Source organism: Callospermophilus lateralis, chromosome 6 (assembly GCF_048772815.1).
Source record: "Callospermophilus lateralis isolate mCalLat2 chromosome 6, mCalLat2.hap1, whole genome shotgun sequence".
Classification (NCBI taxonomy): domain Eukaryota; kingdom Metazoa; phylum Chordata; class Mammalia; order Rodentia; family Sciuridae; genus Callospermophilus; species Callospermophilus lateralis.
The window spans coordinates 98,717,452-98,732,011 of record NC_135310.1 but is presented as its reverse complement, the minus strand read 5'-3'; the positions used below and the strand labels follow the sequence as shown (position 1 = coordinate 98,732,011).

The 14,560-nt window shown below is 35.0% G+C and overlaps 1 protein-coding gene across 3 annotated transcripts in view; it reads left to right on the top strand.

The window, feature by feature from the left end:
* Window positions 1–14,560, top strand: part of Prim2 (DNA primase subunit 2) — a 296,745-nt gene that overhangs the window by 52,522 nt on the left and 229,663 nt on the right. For all 3 annotated transcript variants that reach the window (XM_076860062.2, XM_076860061.2, XM_076860064.2), the window contains exon 7: window positions 1,600–1,737. In XM_076860062.2, the coding sequence (XP_076716177.1) occupies window positions 1,600–1,737 (138 nt within the window). The remainder of the gene's footprint in view (window positions 1–1,599; window positions 1,738–14,560) is intronic.

Genomic DNA, 14,560 nt, shown 5'->3' with positions numbered 1-14,560 from the left:
TAGATACCCAGTGTGTTTGAACCCACCAAATAGCTTTTGGACGAATAGTTCTGAAGGGAAAGAAGAGGGAGCTGAAATTCAGTTTAAAATTTGATAACTCCAACCCCACAATTCCCTTTGAAAAGAATGTGCTGATTATCATTGAAAGTGCTAGTAGTTTAAAACCCTGCCTCTGCATTAGCTCTCTATTCTAGCCTCCCCATTTCCATATGTTGGCATCATTTAGTCAGCCTTTCACACTGGGAGTATGGGGATCAATAGTCCTCCCACACCATATATTTCTCATTATTCTGCCTTTATATCATCTTATACTTTAGCTTGGACATTTTTATTTCCACTGTGACCACCTTAATAAGCTTGAATCATGGATTGTTATTGCTAAAAAACCTCTAAGTATCATTTAGCTCATCCCTTTCTCCTCTCTCCCAGTTTCACAGATCTGAATGCTGAATTTAAGAATCATTTATAAGATTAACAAATAAATCTCATCCCTAGGAGACTAGACAAGATTCTAGACTTGGATTAGAATTTTTGTTTCCAAACTTTTGTGTCCTTTTCTTGCCTGTGTTATTGCACTAAACCTTCTTACCTGTTCCTCTCCTGTGTCCTGTTGAGTTGAACCACTTGTTTGATGTAATATCATACATGGTGCCACTATGTAGAGCTGTTTGGCTTTTTATGTATCTGTCTCTTGCTGTCCTCAATTATGTGATGAACTCCTTGAGGACAACAGTTGTAATAATAGCTTTTGATACATGTACCAATTTCTATCTGGTTAAAAAACATGTGACCTGTTTATAGTGTGAGGCATCATCAGATATACAGAATTGTAGGCATATAGATTTCACTCTTCTAGAACGTGGGTGAGTAACATGTTTGGGGATCAATTTTCAGCTAACTTTTTGTCTGATTATAAAAAGAAGAAAAATGATGTTGGACAGTGAGGATGATTTTCACAATTGGCTAATATAATATTTTGCTTATTTATTAAAATTTCAGTATAGTTCATAGGACCTAAAAAATGTAAGTCGTAGTATTATTTTTAAGTAGTTATGACAAATACTTATTTTACTAACTAAACTGAATGCTTATTATATCCATTTCTTATTGTGAAGATTAGCTTTTCCAATGTATTTCTCCAGAGGAAAAATGGAAACATAGCTGAAGAAATTTTAAATTACTTTGCTTACAAGTAATTTTCAGTGCTGAATATGTTGTATATAATTTAGGATTTTTTTTGGGGGCGGGTGCAGAATAAAATGTGGGATATATTATGTGAGGTGAATGTAACATGCTGAGAGACCTCAAGTGTGGAGTTTGAAATCCTGGGCATTATAATTTTTAATGATAGGTTATGAATAAAAGAAAGCATTCTAATTTGCCTCTTATTGTTGATATTATTTTTTGAGGCATTTAGTCTGAAATAATTTTATTTTTACATTGCTATTTCTTTTAATGCTAATTGTTTGGTTTTAAGGGACATAAATTCATCTTTCTGTTCTGGTTTGTGTCTTTTGAGACTAATGAATTTCTTTGTTTAGACCTAATACTTGTAGTGACATGCATTGACTGTTTTTCCTTGTGTCACCCTGAATTCAGATCCCTTTTGCTGAAGCTCTAGATTTGTTCCGAGGAAGGAAAGTCTACTTGGAAGATGGCTTTGCTTATGTGCCACTTAAGGACATTGTGGCAATCATCCTGAATGAATTTAGAGCCAAACTGTCCAAGGCTTTGGCAGTAAGTATTTCACTTCATTTCTGTATTTGACGTGCTCACATTTTGTTTTGTGCTTCTTTAGGGATAAGTTAATTCAATTTTCATAATGCTGTTTAGATTGCTTATGATGTTGTACTGTTCATTCCAGAACTCCCAGGTTTTTTCTTATTACTACCAATAGTTGGTTTTCTTATTTTTTCTTCTATGAATACTGGCGGTGAGCTGATTAATTTCATGAATGGCCTCTGGATTTCTTCAAGGTTATGGCTTTTTACCTTGATGATGGACTTCATATATATAGCTCTTGGTGGATATAACCCCTAGATTTCTGTTCCAAATTAGTATTCTGTATTAGTGGAGGCAATATAAAAGATATTTTTTTTGTTTATTTATTTGTAGTGCTGGGGATTGAACTCAGTGCCTTATGCATTCTAGGCAAGTACTCTACCAGTAAGCTATACCTCCAGGACTAGAAGGAAATCTTTATGTAATGTATTTAAAAAATTCTGCTATGTGCTAGTGCTGTGAAAACAGCCTGGTATGGAATGCAATTAGAGGTATCTATCTATATAGAACAAATGATAGGATTAGTGTGTTGAAAGTAGTTTGTCGAAAGCAGGACACTTGAGGTGACATCTTAAAATTGTACACGTTATGAATTGTTGTTGTCTTTTAATGTAGGTCTAGTCTTTGTTATTTTTTGTTCTTTGTTGTTGGTACTTAATATGGAAGAGGCCTTCAGAGTATAAAGATGAGTCTTTTAAGCTGATTGCTATGTAAACATATACTACGTTCTCCTTTTGAGTTAAAAATTGTAGCATTTTCTGGTATAAATAATTTTTATTATTGAGTCTCTGGGGTTGCCTAAACATGTGTCATTCAGTTACTTCAGCATTTGGGAAGACTGAAATATTAACTTTATTTTTATTAAATGAGATAATTTAAGAAAATACCTTGTAGATTTTAAACTGGTGTGTGTGGTGTGTTTCTGATGTTTGTGTGTTTGTGGTGTTAGGAATTGAACCCAGGGTGTTATGTATGCCAACAGTCTCTACTACTGAGTTACACTCTCACCCTTAATTAGGCGTTTATTAATATTTCTTCTTGATCCCTAATTCTATGTTACTTTTTTATCTTATTCTTAAACTTGTTCCTTATATATAATTTTTTCTCTTGTCTGAAATAGTAATTAGTACTATTTACATCGAGTAGCTGAATTAACCAGCTGTGGAACCACTAAGATTTCTTATTATAGGATAATGAAGTTTCAGTGTTTTAAGGAACTAATTCAGGAACTCATATTTGAGTGGAATTGTGTTTCTGGCAGCAGAAAACCTTTTGACACTAGCTTAGTGTCCCCATTAGGTGGTATTATCCGCCCCCCACCCCCTCCGTTGCAGGTATTAGAAAACCAGCCTGGGCTACCTTAACCAGTAAATGGAATCTGCTAGCTCATGAAGTTGAGCAGTCTAGGTTTAGTAGTGGCAGTTTCATACATAGCTTGATTGGTGTTCTATTTCTTTCCAGTTGCCTTTTCTCCTATGCATGCATGTGCTTTGTTCCTTGATGATTTTTTGGAATGATATCCAAATCAAGGATATCATTCCAAAAAATTGTCCCAGAATTTCTACCCTTAGTCTTAATATTTACTGAGCTTGTAATGGCTTAAGACACATGCTGTATTAGCTTTCTAAGACTGCCATAGCAAAGTATTACACACTGGTGTCTTAGAACAATAGAAACTTATTGTTTCTTGGTTTTAGAAGGTAGAAGTTTAAAATCAAGATGTCAGCATGTCTTTGCTTCCTCTGGGTGCTAGAGAAGGGTTTATTCTGCGTGTCTCTTCTAACTTCTGGAAATTTCTTGGCTTGTGACAACATGGATCCAGTCTTCACGTGGCATTCTCCCTGTGGAGCACACACTTCTATTTATTATGAGGATACCAGTCATATTGGATTAGGGGCTCTCTTACTTTAGTATGACCTCATTTTAATTAAGTGTATTTGCAATGACTCTATTTCCAAATGAGGTCACATTCTGAAATACTAGGGGCTAGAGCTTTAATATGTAATTTTGGAGGACACATTTCAACTATCATATTTCTATCACTTAATCAGTTATTGTGGTCAAAGAGATTGCCTAGCCCAGGGTCATGGGTCTACCCCATTAGTTGTTAGTTGGTGGATCATGGGAGCTGAGTACATATTCCTGAAATCACAATATTTCCAACAGATGTGCAAGACTGATTGCTAGTAATGGGGAGTGGGGAGAATGATAATGAGGAGGCAGACAACTGTATGCTATGTATAGACACTTCATGTGTATTACATGTAATTTGTAGGGGCTGAGGCTGTAGCTCAGTGGTAGAGCGCTTGCCTAGCATGTGTGAGGCACTGGGTTTGATACTCAGTACCACATAAAAATAAGTAAAATAAAGATATTGATTTCATCTAAAACTAAAAATAAAAATTAAAAAAAATGTAATTTGTAATTTCCATTTAAGCCAAGTTGTGTAATACCTAATTTAATCATAACTATGGAAATGAATCCAAAATTGTTTTACTTTGGGGGCTTCAAACACTTCTGATTTTGTGTATTTCCATGTTTAAGTAAATTTTTAATAAATTTTATAAATGATTTTATAAATCATTTTATCTTATATATGTATTTTATGTATTTAACATATATTTAAATTATTTATTTTATATGTTTATTTTATAAATTTGTCCTTAAACTTTTTTTTGCATTTGCTATAAATTTTTCTTTCAGATAATTGAAGATGTTCCACGTATATTTGCTATCCAGTTCATCTTTCTAGTAATCCAGTGTAGAAAGAAGGATATGTGGCAGGTTTTCACAAAATTTTAGAATTTTTTTTTCTTTTGGGTAGAAGTCAGGGGATCTAAGTATACTAAAAGAAAAGACAAAATTTAGGGCACGGGCTAAGTGGTACAGTACTTGCCTACCACATGCACGTGCCCTGGGTTTAATCATTGATATCATCAAAACAAAACAAAAAAACCAAAAGACAAAATCAACGGGATCCTAAGTTTGTAATGCAATCATTTTTCAGCAAGTTATGCTTAAACTTGTTATTTGTGGATAAGAAATATAACCTATAAACTTTGAATTCCTTTCTTCTTCCCACCCTGCTGCTCATTCTTCTCCTCTCAATATATGTTTTATTTGTAGATGGACACTATACCTTTATTTACTTATCTTTGTGTGGTGTTGAGGATCAAACCCATGGCTTTACATATGCTAGGTGAGCACTCCACCACTAAGCCACAACCCCAGCCCTCAACATATTTTTTTTTCCAGATTTTAAAAATTTGTTCTTTTTAGTTATACATGACAATACAGTGTATTTTGTCATATTATGTATACATGGAGTATAACATTCTAATTAGATCCCATGCTTGTGGTTGTACATGATGTGGAATTTCACTGGTGGTGTATTCATATATGAATACAGGGAAGTTATGTCCGATTCATTCCATTATCTTTCCTATTCCCATCCTCTCTCCCTTTCTTTTATTACCCTTTATTCCCTGTTGTCTAATTCCCTGAACTTTTATTATTCCCTCACCACTCCTCCCCCTTATTGTGTGTTATCATTCTCATATTAGAGAGAATATTTGGCCTTTGGTTCTGTGGGATTGTCTTATTTCACTTAGCATGATAGTCTCCAGATCCATCTATTTGCTGGCAAAGGGCAAAAAGTTATTTTTTTTTTATGGCTGAGTAATATTTCATTGTGTATGTATACCACATTTTCTGTATCCATTCATCTGTTGAAGGCCACCTAGGTTGGTTCCATAGCTTAGCTATTGTGAATTGAGCTGCCGTGTCCCTGTAGTATGCTGATTTTTAAGTTTTTTGGCTATAAACCTAGGCGTTGGATGCCTGGGTCAAATGGTGGTTCCATTTCAAGTTTTCTTGGAATCTCTGCTTTCCAGAATGGTTGTACCAATTTTCAGTCCTACCAGCAATGTATGAGCCCAACATACTTCTTAAATTTAATTTTTAAAAATTTGAAATAATCATCAATTTACAGAAAAGTTTCAGGTAAAAACCAGTAACTTTTTCTCTAAACCATTTGAGATAAGTTCCCATTCTGATTCCTTGTCACCCCTGATACTTTTTAGTGTGATTCCTACAATTGGTACATTTCTCCCCATAATCCCAATCCAGCTGTAAAAATGAGGAAATTCATATCAATATGTCAATATCATCTAATCCTCAGGCCCTATTCAAGTTATACCAATTGTCTCAATCATGTCTTTTATTTTAAAAAGGATCCAACCTAAATAACATTTGTTGTTTTGTTCTCATGTCTCTAGTCTCCTCAGGTGGGAACAAATTCCTAGGTTCTTCTTGATTTTCATGGACTTTGTTGCATTTTTTTTTTTTTTTTTTTTTGGTACCAGGAATTGAACCCAGAGACATAACTGAGCCACATTTCCGCTCCTTTTAATTTTTTCTATTTTGAGACAGGGTCTTTGCTAGGTTGCTTAGGGCCTCACTAAGTTGCTGAGGCTGGCTTTGAATTTGTGTTCCTCCTGCCTCAACCTCCTGAACCATTGGGATTATAGGTGTGGGCCACTGTGCCCAATGACTTTGTTGCTTTTGAAGATTTAAAAAAAATAATTATTTTGTAGAATATCTCTCAATTTTTGTTTGTCTGATGTTTCCATGTGTTTAGATCCAAGTTTTACATTTTAAGGGTATCATAGAAGAGAAGCTGAGTTCTTTTCATTGCATTCTGCCAGATGCCATGATTCTGATTTAGTCTAGTTCTGATTGATTTTGTCAAAATTTATGTGCTCATTCTATTGTTCATAGGCATTTGGATCTTCTTTTCTTTTTCCTTTTTGGTTATTACTAATTCTGCTGCTCTGAATATTCTACTACATCTCTTGGTAATCAATCACATTTCTACTGGCTACGTGCCTTGGAGTGAAACTATGGGTCATAGAGTACATGACTGTTTAGTTTTAGTGGATGCAGATTTACTTTAAATGAATTTGTCCTGATTAATGATGGGTTGTGCAGAGTTCTGACCTCAGTGTCCTATCTTGATTGAGGGACAGAGACCTGCTGTCTTAGGCAGTGCTTGGCTTTCTCCTGTGTGTCAGGGCCAGGCCTCATTAAGAGGAAGTCCAGAGAACCCTTTGCCTTATCGTGCAGGAGAATGGATGGAATATATTGCTTTGGAACCTGTCCTGACAGCTGTGGAAGGGAACATAAAAGAGGAAAAGGAGTTCCTTTTAGAGCTGTTGATTCAGTAGAAATCTAAACCTGTTGCTATGGTCTCTATATTACTGTCCTTTCCAGTGAGGGAGGTTTTGACCTTGGAGTATGTAATTGAAAAATTTTAACTTTATAAATGGAAATAGTCTTGTAGGATGAGAAAAGGTGCCCTAAAGTAGATTTAAAAGGTATTTTTAATTCATGGTAGAGGATGAAATAAATGGTTTTGGGGGAAGTTGTAAATTGATTGAAGAGTTTTACCTCAGGTGATTTCTGAAAACTTGTTCTTAACCTGGATCATGTGATTTTTAATAATATAACTAATCTGGCTTTTAAATTGCTTTAGGACTGGTAAAATTTTGACAGTACCTTCTCCTTTGATATGAACTCTTTCCTTACCCTATGGACCCATATAATTCAACTATGGTCCTGTTTCCTCTGGACACCCTCCAAGATTGTGCTAAGTGTGTTTCCTTTGCGCTCTGAATGCCACCAAATGATGATGAGATCATTCTCATTATGTGTTTTTCTCCTCAACTAAAATGCAAGCTCTTAATTCTTTCTATTGTAACATCTGGCACATGGGGTTAGTGCTCAGTGAAATTCTATTGAACTGATGATAGACACTATGAGAATACAGTCCTCCTGGGTTCATAGTTTATTGTTGATGTGTTATGTCATTTGATCCTCATTACAAGTTTCTGTGATAGACAGGTATTGTAATCTGCATTATACAGACAAGGATAATGTAGCTCAAAGAGGCTAAGTCTTTTGTCCTAGTTTCTGTTGGTTAGTAATTGCTGGAGCCATGACTGGATCTTAGATTTTCTGTTATAATTTTTAGGGCTTCTTGATGACAACTGTGTTTGTGTAAGTCATATAATTAGAGGATTTAGATACTCAAACTCTGAGAAAATATTGAAAGGTGCAGTTTCAAAGCAGGCAAAAAGGTTGAATTTGGATTTATGACACACTGGATTGGTAACCAGTTAGGGCAACAGTGAGAGAAAAATGTATTTCTTTGCTTCATGTAACTATTTTAGAAGATGTGGCCAGTTTTTTTCATTTAGTGATCTAGTTTTTAAATGACTTTTTTTTTGTTCAACTGTATATCATGTACTAGGGATATAGTACTTAAGATAGATGCTGTTTCTTCTATTGTAAAGCTTATTTTCTAGTTGAAAGTAAACAATTATCAAAGAAATAAATAATAACAATATTATATAGGACATGAAAGAGTCAGCTGAATAGATATAGAGAAAAGTGCATTAGAGGCAGGGAAAAATCATTGATGGAAAAGTTCCAAGAGGGACCCTTGGCATTTTTTTTTTTTTTTTTTTAAAGAAGAAAGAAGGCCAGTTTGTTGCAACAAGGTGCCCTAGAGGGGAGGGATACAAGGTCAGACTATAGTGGCTGGATATAGGACTTTGTAGGACTTTCAATAAACCAGGGTAAAGAGTTTTTTTTTTTTTAGCTTAATGTAGTAGAAAGTCATTAGATGCATTTGAGTAAGGGAGTGATAGGATCTGATTTCTGTTTTAAATAGATTACTGTGCTGGTGCTTGAAAACCACTTTGGAGGTTAAAGAAAGAATGGAAGCAGAAAGACTGGGTTGGAAGTAATCTGGATGTTGGCTTGGAATGAGCGACTGCTAATAACCACTGAGAAGTCAATGGATTGTAGTTATGTTTATGAAGTGTTGTTGACATGGTGGATTGGTGTGAGACAAAAAAGAAGAATCAGAATAATGGTGGTGATGATGGCTTTAAACTCTATAACAACTTAATATTTGCCAAGTGCTGTTCTAAATGATTTACATGAATTAAGATGTTTAGTGTGTATAGTAGCCCCTATGGTGGGTGCTACTCTCTTCTCTTTGAGGTTTACCATATCCTTGCACAGGTAGTGATGAATAGAGGCAGAATTTATGCAGCTGGGTCTCAGAGTCTCTTCCTTATTATTGTGTTATAGGGACTAAACTTTTGGCTTGAATAATTGATTATAGGGTGATACCAATATATGGAAGGTGCTCTCAATTTATTTTTTTGTGAGGAAAATGCATAAAATCAAGGTATCTGTTCTAACCATGTTAATCTGGAGGTATTATTAGTTTTCCAAATGGAAAAAGCAAGAAAGAAGCTGAATTTTGGAGCCTAGATTCCTGGGAAAGAGAATGTGAAGCTATGAGATTGTGTGAAACCACATAGGAAAAGCATGATATTATCTTTTGGATCTTAAGTGTTCTCCAAAAGCTCATGTGTTCTACTATGCAGTAGAATATCGAAACTTATTCTTCCTATCTTAAGTTTAATTTTATACCCATTGACTAATTTCTTCTTATCCCTTCTTCCTCCTCCCCAGTTCTTGGCACTATGGGGGAGTGATGGAGCACTATCGGGGAGTGATGGAATCTTAGGAGGTAGATTCTAATTCAAGAAAATAGGTCATTGGATGCATGCTCTTGAAGAGTATATTGGGACCCTGTTTCTTTCCTCTTTCTATATTTTTCTTAGCTGCCATGAGGTGATTAACTTTGTTCTACATATGCTCCCCACCTTGATGTTCTGCCTTGGTACAGGCCCAAATGATGGGCCAAGTGATCATGGACTGAAATGTCTGAAACATTTCCTCTTCTTAAGTTGTTTTCTCAGGCATCTTGTCACAGTAATGAAAATTTGACACACACGGTATGTCAGTGGAGTAGAGAGGTGGGTCTACAACTGAGCTTGAGTTTTTACATGCCTTCACACTAATGTCACTAAGCTTTGTCTGTTTTTAGAAAATAGTACAGATCCTTAAATTGTAGCTGAATTTCTTTAAGGGAATCTTTCTCTTTTCCTCACATAGCATTACAAATTTCACTTTCTGTTTATGAGATTCTTCATTAGAGTATAGAGGTAACATGTTAAAAACTAGACTTTTGCCAAGTATGGTGGCACATACTTACTGTTTCAGTTACTTAGGAGCCTGAAGTAGGAGGTCATTTGAGCCCAGGAGTTCAAGGACAGCCTTGGCAATATAGTGAGACTCCCATCTCAAAACAACAACAAAAACAACAAACCACAGACTTTAAGCAAATATATTTATACTTGTAAAAATTTGTTTTTAACTTATATGTAATTTTATATATTTATTAGGCACAGGATGATGTTTTAATTCATCTAATATGTCCCAGGCTTTTGCCCTTTTTAAATTTAAATTGGATTATTTTGGGAATTTTTTTGCTATAGAGTTTGAGTTTCTTGTATGTTCTAGATTTTAACTCTTAAAATAAGATATATGGTTTGTAAATATATATATATTTTTTTCATTCTGTAGGTTGTCTGTTGATTGTTTTCTTCATTGTGCAAAAATTTTAAATGAATTAGTTAATTTGTTTTGCAGGGCTGGGTATTGAATTCAGGGCCTTGTGAATACTAGGCAGGAGCTCTACCACTAAGTTATGTCTCCAGCCCCTGTTGTACAGAAGGTTTGATGTAATCCTGTTTGTCTATTTTTAGTTTTGTTGTCTGTGCTTTTGAGATCTTATCCACAAAATTTTTGTTCAGGCCATTTCTATTGGAGCATATCTCTTATGTTTTCTTCTAGTAGCTTCATAGTTTCAAGTCTTACATTTAAGCCTTTAATCCGTTTTTAGTTGACTTATATATATGGCGAGGTAGAGGGATCATGTAGATATAGAAAGAACCATATTGAGAAATTCCGAGGGAATGAATTGACAGGCAATTAAGTGATTCTTGGAGTTGCGGTAAAAGCAAGGATTTTCTATTTTTTTGAGAAGGATTTCCTTTCTCACATTTTAAAAGTTCTAGTTGATTCTGTGATTTACCAAGTATTTGTTGCTTTGGAAAAATGTGCTCTGTAGGTGCTTGATCAAGTAATTTTTATTTCTAAAGAGATTTGAATCCTCTTAAATCTTTTATCCTCTTATTAAAAGCAGTGTTCAGTTTAGTTCCTTAAACTGTGAGTGAATATAATAGTCTTTTTTTTTCTTTTTTCTTTTTTGGTGCCTGGGATTGAACTCAAGAGTCTCGTGCATGCTGAGCACATGCTATACCCCTGACCTATACTGTATGCATAACGTCCCCTGCCCTTAGCAGTTTATTATTAATTCTCCTGAATGCTTGCTTACTTTGGATTAATATAGGAGTTTCTGTATCTTATTTTTGTCTACCTAGTTGACTCCTTGTCTAACTACTTGAGTTTTTGTTGCTTAGTGTATTTTTTTCTAAAATTACTTCCTGATTATTTCATGTCACTTTAAAATGGATTGCTATGAACCAGTGTTGCAGCTGATTAATAATCAATAGGCAAGTAGTAGGTAACACCTTCACTTCCTCCATTAATGTCAGGCACCATTTCTTCTCATGTTAATGATCTGTAGGGAAATGCAATTAAAAGCTATGAAATCAATAGAAGAGAATTAAGTCATTTTGGAAGAAAAAATGAACATCTTTGCTTTGGATGTTGACTGACTATGCTAAGCTGAACTTGGTCATTGTTCTATTTGTAAGATATTAGTTTTAAAGTTCTATATAAGGTCCACTAAACAATTGGCTGCCCATTCAACAAATTTCTTAGCATATATCAGGTTTACTGCATAGTGGCCAGGTAATTTTGGGAAATGGAACAAGAGCTTGGTCCTCAAGAACTCTCTCTTCTAAAGGGAGCTGAGATGTACATAATAATCAATGAATATGCAGAAAGAGAGGAGTGGCTTGAAAGTAGTTATCACTTAATCCCAGCAAATTTTGAGACAAGATAGAATTGATGCTGGCTTCAAATGAATTGGCTATAGGAAATGAACAGCTTGCAGAGAGTAGTAGGAGTAAAATATTAGTTGCTGGAAAGCATGGGCTTTGTTTTGGAAATGATTAGTGGTGTGTCTGTGAAGAATGGTAGGAAATCAAGTTGTAACAGTAGTTATACCAAGCCAATGAGTTTTAGTTTTAGTGTGTTTCCTTCATTGAAAAAAATCAATGATTTATATGAAGGTGCTTTGAAAATTCCAAAGTGTTGTATATATTAGGTGTTCATTTGAAGGGGCTGCTTCATGGGAAGAATAATATTTTAAGAGGTTCTGATTTTCCTTTTATTTCTCTCTATGGTGCTTTGCACAGTTATGTATTTTGTAATTATGGAAATTACTTGAGACAAGAATTTTAATGATTGCCTCATTTCAAGTTCTGTCTGCTTTCTGGCTGCCAGCAAATGTTAATATATAGGCATAGAAATTTTAGAGCAGGAAAGGATTTTAGAGTTGTATGGTAATCATTTGTGTACAGTCTTACCCTTTTCCTTGACAAGTAGAATGCAAACTTTAGGTTTGTAGATATTGTCTTAGTTCAGGCTCCTATAACAAGTGACTTGACTATAAACTGGAAGATACAACCACAAATACTTATTTCTTTGTTCTGGAGGCTGGAAGACCCAAGACCAAGGTACTGGCAGATCTAGAATCTGTTAAGGGCGTACCTGTTTTGTGGGTGGCTGTCTTCTCCTTGTGTCCTCACATGGCAGAGAGCAGAGAGAAAAGGGGAAAATTCTCTTTATGTCTTTTTGAAAAGGACACAAATGTCTGGTGTGGTGGTGCACACTTGTTATCCCAATGACTTGAGTGGCTGAAATAGGAAGATTGAAAGTTGGAGGCCAGCCTCAGCAATTTAGAGAGACCCTGTCTCAAAAATAGAAAAGACTAGGGATGTAGCTCAGTGGTAAAGCTCCTGACTTCAATCTCTAGTACCCAAACTAACTAACTAACTAAATAAAATAAAATTTAACTAAGTCCATTCATGAGGTCTCCACTTTTTTTTTTATGACCTAATTATCTTCGAGGGGCTAATGGATATGCTCGCTTGTCCTGTCATGTATTGTAATGATTAGTACCCTGCTTTCTGTTATAAGAGGCTCTGTATAAAACTTGCCAATCCAGCTAATTAGTGAAGGACTCAGGTCCTCCATTATGTCTCCTGTAACTCCTTGAGTTCTGTGCCCTTTTTGCTATGGTTTTGCTATAGTTGGTTGCTTCTCCCTAGGTCCAATCCAATACCTCTCTGCTGTCCTGCTTTCTGATATTTGCCTTCAGGCAGCAATTTCTGTTGCATATTTTAAATTGAAGCAGTTACAGGATACAGTTGTGCCATATTCCACTAAATTATCTCTGATACCTAGTATATACTCCCTGGTGAAGAGTAAGTAGGTGCTCAGGATTTGAGGAATTATTGTGTAAGAGCTGCATGTTGGCATTCGTCTGATTTGTTGAGAAAACAGGCTACACATCAGTGTACTGTTTATAAAAGGAAAGAGCAAAGTACCAAATAATATATGCCAAGCGCTGTATATGCAGAATATTTCTGAAATCTCAACTGCAAAAGTTTATGACCTCAGAATACTTCTGAAGAACTGCTTAGGTTGGCCTTAGTAGTTACAATGGTTACTCTTTTGACAGTTTTTCTCTGGAGTATATATGGCTTGAATGTTTTATTTTGCTTTGAAACAACATTGTAGCATAAACCAGGGTTAAACTCCTGCTACATTGAGAATGACAGCTTTATTCTTCATCGTTGAACTCTCCAGAGTAATCCTTCAGTAACTACTTTTGTGTTCACCTTTGTGATCCCCCCTTAACAAAAAAGATAAGACCCCCCTTCTTTGTAAAGACTGTTGTTTTCCAGATCATTTATCATATTTAAGAATTGTAATTTCCCATTTTAAAACCTCAGCCTACATAGACTAGAAAATACTTAATAGTTTTACATATTATTTATGCCCTTTTTTTTTTTTAAACCTTCATTGACTCCGGAATGCACTGAGACACAGATTTTATCCCTATTGCCTATTTGTGATGAGAAAATAGCAGATTCCGTTGCTAGGAAACAGCTGAATACTGAAATAGTTTTGTGAGGGGGTACTTGTAAATTCAGTTCCTTGACAGTTCTACTCACATAGAGCAAAAATTTATTTGGTTACTACAAAGAAAGATGTATCACCTGTTAGTTTTCCAATTTAAAAATTTTGCACAGGGGGAGCTAGGAATGTGAAAAATGTTGCAGGATTGATTAAGTGTTGAGAGTATATTTTTAACAGTGACTGGACATTGAAAAGTAATGATTATGTACAAATATGTCTTTGAGTTTCAGTTTTGTTCAAGTTTTCTGATTCATCATTAATGAGAAAAAGTGAGAGAAAACTAGAGAAATGCACACATACGTACATACGAGACATGGGAACTTCAAAGTAAAATTCTGTATTGATTAAACTGGTTTTATCTTGTAGAAATAGGATTGGTCCTATTTTACCCCATGTTTGCAGTTTTGTCTATGGTGTTTAATAATTACATTCCAGAGAGAGAATACATATTAAAGTATTTGGTTATTCTCAGTTTGGCTTTTCTTTTTAATTTATAGACATTTGATTTTTGTCATAATTGTACGGTGTTTAGAAAAAAAATTTTGTTCAAGTTCAATTTGGTAAATTTTCTTGAGTATTTACTATGTGTCAGGTGAAAAAATTGGGAACACATTTGATTAAGCTTTAGGGTACTCACAAGGTGTGAGAAGATATAGCCATGGAGGAGAGATGTCAATGGTTG